Here is a 14031-nt window from a genome sequence, read left to right as displayed (position 1 = left end):
TAATAATAAACGTTGATATTTCATTTGAAAGCGGCCAATGAATGTAGAACTTCCGGCCACTGATGTACGAAGTTGAAATGGCAGGATTTGAAAACAAATGTTTTAAGTTCACCAAAAAAATCCTAAAATCGGGAGAAATAATAAAATAACCGCGAGGCAGGAAAAACCGTTGAAAATCGGGAGTCTCCGGCCTAAAATAAGAAAATTGGCAGGCATGAAACCAGTATCTTAATTAGGAATTTTAAATCCCCAGTTATACCATTAGTAACATCATTTACAAGAACTTCTGATTTACTATTACACTAATTGGTGATTCTATTAATTGTTGATTCGTAAAGAGAAATCTGTTGGTTGAAGAGAGAACTGCACCTATCTGCACAATTAATATTTGTTGAAGGAAAAACAACATCATTACAGCATTCTGTCACACCTACAAACCTAGAGTCATATCTTCCAAACTGAATCCTCCCAAGGTCTGGGCAACTTCATCCATGGCTTCTTCCAATTCAATCCTAGAAGTCTCTTCTGACTTGCTGGTCTTGTCAACTTCAGCCAGAGCTTCTTCAGCAGCAGCAGCAAACAACTGACACCGCTGTTGCTGGTCTGACAGTAGTCCTGATAGATCCGAATGGTCCACATTTGTCTGCGGAATGATCTGAAAAATGAATCATTAAGCACAGAAATGATAAAACCTCTAAGTGGAACTTGGGTTAAAGAAATGGATCAGTAGGTAGAAATATTTCTTACAGCCTTACTTGTAAATATGTTCATGATTCTGTAAACCAGAAGACCTTGTGTAAATTATATAGTACTCTTACTTGGCCGCTTCTTAAGGCAGCAACTGAAGCTGAACACTGTAATATAATGCTTACAGCAAGCAAATATTAAGGCATGCTCCCACGAAGTGGAATAGAAACAAAACAAGCAGAACAGAATTTGTTTTTAAGATGTGTTTGAACGGGAAATAAAGGTGGCGATCACTATGAGTTGAATCAAACTGTACAAGATTTGCTGCCAAGAATATTATTTGACTAGCGGAATAGTATCGTACAGAATTATCAACATTCGTGCAACTCAGTAGATGACCAGGATCTTTTGAATGGCTATTTGGCAGCAAATGTGCACCACCTGGGAAATCAGGTGCTTCTGCTTACAGTCGGGAACTTTGTTTTGCGATAGTTCATTGAATTTACTTGTAATGGACATGGAAAAACTTATCAGTTTAGTCCAAAAATATAATTTCCTCTACGATATGACCCCGCAAGTATTATTGCAACAACAACAACAACGACAATGCAGGAGACAATGCTTGGGAAGAAATAAGCAAGAAAATGAAAACCGAACAGGTTAGAATATTCACATTCTTGGTAATTACTGTATATTTAAAGTTAAAAACATAATTGTACTGTATTGAACTGAGAATAACAATACTAAAAACAAAGTATAGAGGTTCCACCTTTTCAATACACTGTTATTAAGTTACAACATGTAAACTTTGGGACCGGTTTAGACACATTTTAAGTGTCAACATCAGCCAATTAAGAGAACAGGGCAAAAGGACTAAATCATAACAATTATAAACACATAACAGATGTAAGACATTATTCGCAGTCAAAAGGGTGTATGTACAAATATCAACACTTTTTATGAAGAAGTAAATTCAGTTCAAGTTCATTTGTAACATAACAGTCTTGTATATTCCTGCTGTGCTGTAATCACGTAAAAACACATTGAATTGATGGTAAATAACGAGTTAAAAAGCTTGATCCAACATAAAATCTTGAGGGATGACTCGTTGAAAATTTGATCCTGAGAGATACAGCCTGTGTACAGTTGTTGCTAAGCAAGGTCTAATAGGCATTTGTTTTATCGGCACGTCGAAGAGTGGAAAGCGACATACATGAAGTCCTAGGATACAGTGTAGGACTCGAGTTCCTCAGTTCAATGTGGATATATGAAGCCTATAGAAAAGTATATTTAAATAGAAATGAAATAAGGGGTAAGAAATTTAGAACAAGTTAAATTATGAGGCTCACCTTTATCAGCGTGCCGTGATGATTGACATGTGTAAGGGAGAAAAAAAAAATCAGATAATGGCTTTCAGGCCATATCTAATTCCCTCCATGGGAACTTAGAATTTCCATGTGTAAGGGAGGCAAAATGTGAAGCAAATAAGGAAGTAAGGAATAAGTAGAGGTAGGGGAGGGATAAAGGAAGGGAATTGTCTAATGTGATGAGGGGGACTTTTCGGAAGGGGCAAATAGTGTGAAAAGTGTTGTGTAGGACGTGGAAGATCGTTTGACTACTTGTCAACTTAAGGTTATTCAAAGTTGAGATGTGGAACTCGAAAAGGGTGTTTGGCTTCTCAGAAATATCATTCAGATTAACCCCCACGACATGCCTTTACCTATTTACAGAACCTTTTTTAAGATGTCGAGATAGAAAATGGGATTTATAGTCAGAGAGATCAGTATATGAAGAATACATCTAATGTTATTACAAGATATTAGACACATCTTATGTATCAAATTAAATGCTAGATCCATGCCAACTGTACAACAAGCATGGCTGGAAATAAGTAGGTTTTATCTTTTCCTGTGCCATTGCACTTTGTCGGTTTTCACCTTTTTTTCATTACTCTTTTGTGGATTCCATTACTCCTGCTAGATCTTGCCAGAGATCATAATTTTTGAGTTTCATGTAATGTTGCAGAATCTTGAGGATCCCAGAAAATAGGCTTTTTTCTGTAATACTCCAACAGTGTGCCTTTTCTTGGCTCTGTTCCATATTGAATTCATGAACTGAACTATTGCAACAATTCTCTTCCAAATGGTGGGAAGATGACTGCCTCTGACGTAAGCTCCTGGGGGTCATATGCTTGTATCGATTTGCAATGCAACACTAACCTATGTATCAGAAACTTGGGTGATGAAGCAGAGAGCTGTGGCTAGGATACAGGCAAGTGAAATGAAATTTCTGAGAAGCAGGATAAGCGTGACAAGAATGGATAAAATGAGAAATCAGAAGGTTAAATTTATGGTAAAAGAAGAGCCATTGCCAAACGGATAGAGGCATCTCAACATAGATGGTATGGACACATGAAGAGGAGGACGGAAGACAGGATGCCCAGGAAGATACAAGAAATGAAGATAATAGGAAAACAAGAGGAAGACCAAGAGACAGGTGGATACAAGAAGTGTGGGAATGTGTGAAGAGAAGAGGAGAGGACAGGGCAAGAGCAAAGAGGAAGAAATGGTGAGAAGATAAAGAACAGATAGAAAGGTTTACTGTATGTTCCAAGCGGATTCAGCCAACAGCTGGAAAATGCATATGAAGCAGAAAGGGGTTAGGGAAAAAAACAATCGAGTGGAGCGTGCAGGCTCACACAACCAGCTCTGTTCGCTGCTCTTTAAAATATATTGACTAGTGAACATTATCAAAAGATTCCTTCCATTTACTAATGAGGAAATTACATTGAGCTCACCTAACTACATAAAAGAACTGTACAGTGAAACCTCGTTTCTGCAGGGGACAACCTAAAAAAAAGTCATGTGGGAAAACGTACTATTGATATTCCATTAAAAACTATCCAACAGGGAGATGGTATCAATTTATTCATTAGTACATTTTACATTGTGTGTAAGTGTGTGTGTGTGTGCGTGTGTGTGTGTGTGTAGTGTTTCAGGAGATAACGGAGAGCACTAAATAGTGTGAAAAAGTCAAGAGAAAAAATATCGATAATTCTCTACTGGAGACCGTTAAAGTAACAAGAGACTATTAAAAGATGTGAAAAACTCGGAAAAACAGATACAACATTCTTTTGCCCTTCGGCTCATAGAAATAGCTACAGTACCTACATACTATAGCAGATCATTTTCTTCCTGAAACAACTGTACAATGAATTGTTAGTTAAAGCCTTAGGTTTCTGACTAGTGGGAAATTAAACACCGTTTTCTGGTCACTTTGTTCAAGCATGAATTTCTTGCGAGATTACACTCGCCATTTGCAACTAAGTGCCTTCGGCCGCCATCTTGTAACACGAAACTTCGGCAGTACTTGGCATTGGTTCGGACAACGTGCCAACTGTCAACTAGCAGTTAGTATTTCTGTATTAATGGTACACCGCTTTACCTTCAATTTATTGTCTTGAGTGGTAAAAAGAAGTGAAGTGATTATTTGTCGCGTGACAGCCTACTTACAGACTTATAGGATAATCGTGAGAAGTTCAGTAGTGTGGCATATAAGGCATCTGTCTTGTGATAGCCTAGCTATGGATAACAAAAGGGCCATGAAACCACTCACTAATGAAGGAAAAATTAAAATCCTTCAAGTAGAAGGTAGGAATCCACATCTTAAGCGTGTAGAGTTGGTGCTAACGTTCAAACTAGCACCTTCTACTTTGAACACTAATGTGGGCAACCAAGACAAAATTGAAAATGAGTATAAGCAAACTAGAAACGGAACAAGAAAGCAAGTGCGCAAAGGAAATTTTCCGAAGTTGAAAGAATGATTTTGAATAAATAAATTTCTAATTTCAGATTGGAATTGCATGATATTATCCTCATTTTTCCGTATTGAAATTCAGTTAAAGTAGAACAATAAAAGTTTGATTTCCACCTATTCAATACTTTACAAGCAATTATAAAACTAGTATCTCATCCTTATTTTATTGCTACATTATTAAAAACTTAGGACATGTTTCGTTCAATTATTGAACATCTTCAGCTACATACATTTTTAACAAGGTCTAAATCGGTAATACTATTCTACTAACCTGCGACTATTGTTTACTGCTAACAGATTTAATCATAATAACTATTAAAATACTTTTGAATATAAAACATATATTACGTCGTCATTGTTAAAACAATATTACTATTTGTAGTGTTTGATATTTTAAAAATGTTTTTCTAAATTTGAATACAATGTCATAAGTTTGTCAGATATAAATAACTTTACAATCTGTTTGATTTTGTTGATAATCTTAAAACTATCAGTTGGATACACATTAAAATCTTTTTGCTAACTGGCGCGAGCATTACTACATCTTATACTTTATGAATACAAAATCTTGGTGCTCTCTCAAAACAGTTGAATTTGGTTGTGATTAATAATCTTTTCATCCATAAATTAACAAAGTGAAGCACACTGATTATTATTTATTAATTTGTCGTATTTCAAATCTTTAATGTCAAACAGTTGAGTGCACAAATGTAAATACAGGCAGAAGTAGAAAGGAGATGTCAACAAACTTACTTTCGTAAAATTCGAGTAAGTTACTAATTACTTATCATAACTGGACTGTCGCCATCTGACAGAGTTCATGAAAGTTTTGAAGAATTGCTCCACACCAGTAAAGTTTAAAAGCAAGTCGTGAATTTGAACAATTGGACGTTAAAGATTTGAAATACGACAAATTAATAAATAATAATCAACAGTGTGCTTCACTTTGTTAATTTATGGATGAAAAGATTATTAATCACAACCAAACTCAACTGTTTTGAGAGAGCACCAAGATTTTGTATTCATAAAGTACAAGATGTAGTAATGCTCGCGCCAGTTAGCGAAAAGATTTTAATGTGTATCCAACTGATAGTTTTAAGATAATCAACAAAATCAAACAGATTGTAAAGTTATTTATATCTGACTAACTTATGACATTGTATTCAAATTTAGAAAAACATTTTTAAAATATCAAACACTACAAATAGTAATATTGTTTTAACAATGACGACGTAATATATAATGTTTTATATTCAAAAGTATTTTAACAGTTATTATGATTAAATCTGTTAGCAGTAAACAATAGTCGCAGGTTATTAGAATAGTATTACCGATTTAGACCTTGTTAAAAATGTATGTAGCTGAAGATGTTCAATAATTGAACGAAACATGTCCTATGTTTTTAATAATTTAGCAATAAAATAAGGATGAGATCCTAGTTTTATAATTGCTTGTAAAGTATTGAATAGGTGGAAATCAAACTTTTATTGTTCTACTTTTCAGATTGGAATGCGAAATAGGCAACAAGCACAATCAAGCGCTCTGGGTTATTCGACAATCTAAATGACAACAAAGACCTTTCCATAGAACAAAGAACAAAAAATAAACCACTTTCCAGAAAATCAAATGATCATAGATATGTCTCTGTCATACCAATCCACGAACGGCTGCACGGTTGCTAGAGTTACACTTCCGCTACCTGTGGCGGTAACTTACGTGACACAATTTCTGATGACTCCCAGCCATAAGCCATGTAAAAAAAAAAAAAAAAAAAAAAAAAAAAAAAAAAAAAAAAAAAAAAAAAAGCGTGAAAACTGAAATTAACGCTCCTAGTCGTAGTGGAATCTATTACTGTGCTTTAACTTAGCACTGTCCTGTCTTGTTCTAGTGTAAAGTCTTTGCAGCCAATTAATGACGCAAAACTCAACTTTACCTAACACCTTGCCCCTCGCAATATACTCGGTGTTCGAGAATTCACTCATTTCCTCATATCGCGCAACTTTCTCCGACCGACCCGTGGCGAGGCCTCTGATCTCTTTTGGAAATCACACAAGGGATGACAAAAGAACATTTTCAGGTCTGGGGAACATATAATCGTACTAAGCGGTAAAGGCGAAAAATCGTGACTTGTTAAGTAAAGAATTTTTTACACAGTTTTAATATTATGGGTGTCGGGACTTCAAATTTATGACGTGCTAAGCGGGAAAACGTGTTACTGCTTCTGCATGGTACGGGATATCCGGATGCTCCGCTTCAATGTCATCCAAGAACTCTTTGAATTGACGGTGTGCGAGTCCATGGGTGCGAAGAAAATTTACCATTCGCACAACTGTTCCCATTACGTCTTAAAGCTTGGCGAATTCTGCACAGATTGCCTTCTGCTGTATCAAGCAATGGATCGCCGCCATTAGGGTACTACCGCTCTCAGCCATTTTTACTTTTACATAGCTGAGAAACCCCCGAGCGTAGACCACGGAAATCCTTGGTGACCCGAAGATCGTCATCCACCCCTCGAATGAAAATAACGAGCTGAGCTGTGTCTGCAATGTCGGTTGATTCGTCGAGGGCGATGGAAAATGATACAAAATGTGCTGCCTTCTCCATTAATTGCTGTTCCATGTCAACGGCCATATTGTCTATTCTGCGAGCCACAGTTTGAGGAGAAAGAGAGATATTATCACATTTCTCAACTAGCTCCACAGGACAAATACATGCCGCCGCGTGCATTAGGCACTCCTTGATTAAATTCCCTTCCGTGAAGGGTTCCCCAGCTTTGGAAATTCACAGCGAACATTTATAGCTTGTTTGTAAATTCTTCAGATAATTCAAACATTTCTTAATTCCCGTTTGTAAACAATCATTTTAAAATTTAAAAAAAAAAAACTTATAGAATAGTGCTGCTTGAAATTTTCTTTCAATTCTTCCAAGTTTGGTTGGCGATTGGAGTCTGTCAAATCACCATAATCATCCCTGTGGTTGGTAGTGTTTATTGTGTTTATTTTAAACACAGTAAATCTCGGTGTGGCACACTAAACATTTGGCATGGCCTTTATAAGCTGTACAGAAAAAAGAAATTTCCCATTCTGCTTTATGATGTTCAGTCATGACACCTGCGTCCGGCTTCATGGCTAAATGGTTAGCGTGCTGGCCTTTGGTCACAGGGGTCCCGGGTTCGATTCCTGACAGGGTCAATAATTTTAACCATAATTGGTTGATTTCGCTGGCAAGGGGACTGGGTGTATGTGTCGTCTTCATCATCATTTCATCCTCATCCCAACATGCAGGTCGCCTACGGGCGTCAAATCTAAAGACCTGCATCTGGCGGGCCGAACTTGTCCTTGGACACTCCTGGCACTAAAAGCCATACGCCATTTCATTTCATTTTTACGACAGCTGCGAAACTGATTTAGTTACACTCTGTCAACAAAGCGCAATGGACTAGACTAGCGACTGATGGATTGGCTGCTTGCTCAGCCAGCCAAGCCAAGTGCTTGGAGCATGGCCGAAGCGCTGTTTGGATGGCCCTGGCCTACAGCATGTTGAGGTCCTCCCGTAGCCAGCAAGATCCCCGGACCTCTCCATCACTGAACACGTGTGGGATGACATTGGAAGGAACTCCGTCCCAGTACCAACCAGCGGGATCTGGAGCGCCAGCTGGAACATCTGTAGACGAACTTGTCTCGGGAGAGGATTCAAAGGATTTGACACCATTCCGAATCGCATAAGGGCAAGCATTGCAGCCAAGGGAGTGCGACACCCTACTGATCTGGCACAGACATTCCACCTGTAACTGCTAATGGCCTTGTCTCTTTCATCCCATATTGTAATCAGTTCAATAAAGGCACATGGTCTTTCACCAAATGTACTTTCAATCACTTTCAACCACTCCTCCTCCTGACATTTTTTGTCAGGCAGTGTATTTTCACCTTAAATACATACATTGTGTATCATTGTATACACTACGCTTGTATATGCCATATGACTTTTAAAAAAACAGTGAAGGCCAAGTGCAAGCCAGCCGGTGGAACACAATAATGCTGGCGAGAGCAGTAAGGTCAGTGCTGCAGTGACAATGGAGGACGGGGCCAGCAGCAAGCAAAACAATAGTGCCAGCAAATGGTTTATGCAAAAAACACCACCACCACCCACAAGAAGCTGGAAGGTGATTAACCCATTCATCATTGCCTAATTATATATCTCCCGCTGGCACCAGCATTTCGTAGGACAGATATCATAATTATGATAAAACCTTCAATAATCGTATTTTGAAGTTTTACGATGAGTCAAAAGTGTTATGTTAATATATTTATGTTTCGTGTCCCTGGTCGTATAACGTACATATGCTTATCCAGCTTAACATAGCAATGGACGTACGGACACACAGACTTGAAATATGGCATCAAGAAACAGCACCATTAGGTCTCTAGTGTAAAACATGTATATTTTCTTTGTAGATTGTTAGAGAGAAGCGATTTTTTTTTTATCTGACAAGAGTACAGTAAAAAAAATGTTAGCACTGTGGTGTTTTAAAAAAGAGAGATTGACGAGACTAGGGTAAGTTTCGTAGTGACAATAAAGTTGTTTAGAAATTAGCAAACGTGTTCTTGTGTGATATTTTTCTCCGTAAAATAAAAAAAATCGCATATAGAGAACGACAAGCACACTGCCCAATAGACATTGTAGTTTCACTCTGTACATTTAATTGCAAAACATTTCACAATTCATAGACATGATATAGGCTTTTGGGCTTATGCCATATCAAAAAATAATTCTTTACGTTTCGCAAGCTACAAACGATAGCGCTATACTGCATCCAGGGAGCCATCTGGTGACGAATGAACGTACCTTTTCTACTTCTATTATAATGTCTAAATTCAAAGCTCAATTGTTTTTGGAAGCCTTTCTCGTGGATAGTCAAGATTTTCTTCTGAAGACGCAGAGCAAAGTTCTCAGCGAAACTTAAATAATTTCACCTTATTTTCAAGACGGCATAAGCCCAAAAGCCTAAATCGTGTCTGTAAGTACAGGCCGTTAAAGCATCAATGGCAACATTTCATAATTCATATCTCTGGTCATTTTTATGAAACTAAAACTACACCGACTGTGAATTATTTCATACCAGGCAAATGCTGGGTCTGTACCGTAATTAAGGCCATGGCTGCTTCCTTCCTACTTCTAGGCCTTTCCTATCCCACTGTCGCTGTGAGACCTATCTGCGCCAGTGCGATGTAAAGCAAATTTAAAAGAAAGAAGAAGAGAGATAAAAATGAAAACAAACCTTTGTGCATCTCCGCCTTTGATGAGCAGTAGAAGTCTGCTATAGCGAGTATGGCATTTAATGAGAATCCCGTTTTAACGTCAGGTATTTTTCTGTCCCTTCATAATTCCTATATTAAACTGTGTTTTATCCTATTGTTACAGTGTGAGTGCTATCACTGATAAATCTGTTATTATAATCGATTAAGCATGAGCGAATTTTTGTGTTACCGATATTTATGAACCCAGCCATTATATTGCATGCGATCGATCATCTTCTCGCTATGTCCACTAGCTACCTCTCTCATTGACATTCGAAAGCGATGTCCTCTCTCACTGACATTGGAAAGCGATGTCAGAGTCGATTAGTTAATATCCATCGGCTGCTGTTCTCTAAAAGGAAATTCAAAATGAAAGAGGATAACATGTTTCCATAACAAATGCACAACTGACATGGACGATAGCAGTTGTTAACTCGTTAGAAATAAAGGCTGAAGTAAACAATCGCTTAATTTTAATGTTACATACTGGTATTGAAATTAAGTAAAAATGTGATACACCTCAAGATATGGCAAAGTGCATCACTGATATAAGAGGATTGTTTATATTTTCTTGCATCTAGTTAAATTTCGGAAATACTATCCCCATGTAAATTCGTAGCAAAGAGCTTATCATTTCTCTACGTGCACTTGAAATATGCTTTCGTGATACATGTACGGTTAGGTTAGTTGATGCGGTTTGAAGAAGAAAACTGAAACGTTTGCCGGAGACCTCTGGAATGAAACTATAATTTTTTTAAAATTCCATACACTTTCACGTACTATCGGTTTTTCGAAAAATAACAAACGACTAAGCCATAGTATGGATATCATCTGGGGAAATGCAAGTTTTGAACAAACCGATTGCCGTTTCATACCGATTTTAATGTGCATGGGTTTTTTTCCGACTTACAAAAAATCTGATATAACGACCATCTGCTATAGTGAGCAAATTTTCCGCCATTATGAATTCTCGCCATAATGGATTTCTACTGTATACATTTGTTCGTTCAATACCTAATAAAGGTAAGTGACTTGCTTTAACACAATTTTCATATCTTAATTACCTGCTGCTGAAGGTTGCGTAAATGTTGGTGCTTATGGTGAAGCACCTGGTTCAGCTGCTGGGGAGTGGCAGGGACTATTAAGGGATCTAGCTGCTGCAGCTGGGCCATCAGTTGAGTTGGAGTGATAATGGAAGTAGGTTGCATGTTACTTTTCAGGAGTGCATGTTGCTGCTGGTCCTGCTGCAAGTCTAATTGAGGCTGCTGCAAGACCTGGAAACCAGATAAGAAATCTTGTATTATAAGTTTTGTATAGTAACAGCTTCATTACTCAAATCACGTAACTCAAGATGGTCCTAAAACTAAGATATTTAATTGAAAATCAGGATAATTTACATTATGAAGGACAACGCTGATCATGTTATGTGATCTGGGTCTCCTGTCTCTGCAAATTGTTTAAAATACATTTTATGGTGCAATTTTCGTCATAATATTGTGGTTTTGTTTAAACTTTGGTGGATCAGTAAACAGAGAACAAGTGTCATAGAAGACGTCTGGAGGCATTTGAGGTGTGGTACTGAAGGAGGATGGAAGCAAAGCTCAAAAATGAAGAAATTATTAGAAGAACAGGTGAAAACACAAAAGGAAACTGCTCATTCCTCAAGTATATCTCCTCAGCGATACATGCATTTCGGTGGGTTTGACAGCCTTGTAAGTGAAAAGATCTTCCAATTACTGCAAAAAATAGAAGAGGAAACTACAGTGAAACCTCGATTCTCCGTTTTTCGAGGGACCATGAAAATAAAACGTACAATACGGGAAAACGGAAAATCCAGGAATGAATGAAAACCATCAACAATTTGGCTAAACATCACAAAAATGAAATATGTATAATTATAATCTTACAAAACTCTTAAACCAAACCAAACTACAGCCCCAGTGGGACTTTGCCTGCCAAGCGACCGCTGCTCAGCCCGAAGGACTCCAGATTACGAGGTGCGCACGGTCAGTGCGACGAATCCTCTCGGCCGATATTCCTGGCTCTGTAGATCGGGGTCGCCATCTCACCATTAGATAGCTCCACAATTAAAGGTAATTACGTAGGCTGAGTGGACCTGGAACCAGACTTATATCCAGGTAAAATTGTCTGACCTGGTCGCAATCGAACCCGGGCCTCTGGATGAGAGGCGGGCATGTTAGACCACGAAACCGCATTAATTACCGGTACGCGAGTTCAATATCTCAATACTTTATATTCAGTTTTACAGGGGAATCTTCGTCAGTTTCCCGTGAAAACTTCTTTCAGTTCAGCGACTTTGATTAGGCTAGTCAAACTCTTCGAAAAATCTAATAACGCCAAGCCAAACGACAATCGACCACAAGTAGTTTTTAATTCTCTCATCTAATAAAATAAAGCACATTAGATACGAAAGCACCCAAAATGAATGCGAAATCCGTTCATTTCTTAGTCTTTCATTGTAATATGGTCTTCGGTATACTGTTTTTTAGTCAGTTTCTGGAAATCTCGTACCGCGCAAATTAGGCCTACGTCGACTTTTAAAGGTTATGTTGAACTCGAAAACATGGTTTCGAATGTAAGTATCGATTCTTAAAAGTTCTCGAATGCATTATATTCAGTTCCGCGCGTCACAAATCCAATCAAATTGGAAAGATAAAAGAAATATCAAAACTTCAGAAATTACAGTTATTCGTGACCTTGAGGTCATCTGGAAAGTGCGCTCGCTACACATGTCGGTACGAGTTTGAAATTATAGCAACCATTTAAAATGCAACGTGCGCAAATAAAACGACTGCGGTTTTTTGTATTTTAACACGAAAACGTAAAATTCCCAGTCTTACATTAGGACCTAAACAGTAATAGGCAATTCCAAGACCTCCCATGGTTTTCTTTTTTTAAAATTACATTTAGGTGCAACATGTGTTTTGGTCTCGCTAACAATCATGTACGATAATATAAAAAATACTGAATTTGTGTTAAAAAGCAGTTTCGATTCCTGCCTGAAAGCCCAGTTACTCTGCAGTGCCCTGAGCAAAGTGCCAAAAACCTCTTCGGCAGTATGATTGAAAAAAGTAAAAATATAAACATCTAACCCTGGACATAATATGGACGTTTTATAAGTGCGAACATTTGACGAAACTAGTTCCGTCTTCAAGCAGAGCTGTCGAAATGCGCCGTGTCTCCTTGCAATTGTTGTCGCCACTCTCTGCTTTATGATTTTCCGAGATTCTCTAAACAGTACCACCCGAATGCGATGCTAAGATGGTCCCTTATGCAAGTTAACCGCCGATCGCCTTTCCAGTACCGGTACAGTACTTGCTTTAATTATCGCAGTGACGGGACGTTAACGCCAAGATCCATAAATATGCCATAGCCGTCCTTTTGTAAGATACAGTTTATTAAAAAACGATTGATCGAGGATTTAGCGTTGATGGGACTGGAATTTCTGGACGGTTGATCCGGGAAATCGTTTCTTCGAGGAACGGATAATGCGGGACTTTTACAACGTGATTTAATTACGATGCTCGCGGGACCACGTAATTTGAACGCATATTCCGGGAAAACGTATTTTCTGGGAACGGATAATCGAGGTTCCACTGTACCTCATTCCTCATTTTCCCAGCACACCTCAACGGTACTTTGGCCTTCGAACACAACTAATGGTAGTGAATGTAGATAATCTAAAAGGCAAAGAATCTGAAGAATTATGATTTACATTTTACACAGTTGTAAACAATGTCACCAGGATCAGAAATGACCCCCCAAAAGTTTAGTTCTAATGGTGTACGCTGTCTTCTTATTTCTCAATCGGAAGACAGGTTGGCAGGAATTCTTCCCCTTCATTTGTCTCCGTTAGTCTCTTCATTTCTTCACATAAGTTTCCTCCTAACTCTTCTCAGATATGCCTAGTGTACAGCAGTCCAGGTCTTCCCCTGTTACCCCGTGTCATTCTTTCCATTATGTTAAACTGTGGCTGTACAGATAGCCAATTATTTGGTCTCTCCTTTTTCTTATCGTTGGTAGCAGTGATCTTTTCCCACCTATTCACAGAATTTCTTTATCAGTGAGCACTGCGTCTACGAGGTATTTTCCATACTCTTCTGCCACCACACTTCAAATACTTCTAGAAGTCTCCTATTGCTTCCACTAAAAGTCCACATTCAAAATCCATACAAAGCCACACTGTAGACCAAGTATTTAGTAAATTTCA

At 38.1% G+C, this 14031-nt stretch overlaps 1 protein-coding gene across 6 annotated transcripts in view; it reads right to left on the bottom strand.

The window, feature by feature from the left end:
• LOC136873986 (ankyrin repeat domain-containing protein 17) overlaps positions 1-14031 on the bottom strand; it is a 918230-nt gene that overhangs the window by 391118 nt on the left and 513081 nt on the right. For all 6 annotated transcript variants that reach the window (XM_067147404.2, XM_067147402.2, XM_068227616.1 and 3 more), the window contains 2 exons: positions 10865-11074; positions 439-655 (listed from right to left, as the gene is read on the bottom strand). In XM_067147404.2, the coding sequence (XP_067003505.2) occupies positions 439-655; positions 10865-11074 (427 nt within the window). The remainder of the gene's footprint in view (positions 1-438; positions 656-10864; positions 11075-14031) is intronic.

This window comes from Anabrus simplex, chromosome 5, assembly GCF_040414725.1.
Source record: "Anabrus simplex isolate iqAnaSimp1 chromosome 5, ASM4041472v1, whole genome shotgun sequence".
Taxonomy (NCBI): Eukaryota; Metazoa; Arthropoda; class Insecta; order Orthoptera; family Tettigoniidae; genus Anabrus; species Anabrus simplex.
The sequence above is the reverse complement of the archived record's forward strand: the minus strand, read 5'-3'. Positions and strand labels throughout refer to the sequence as shown.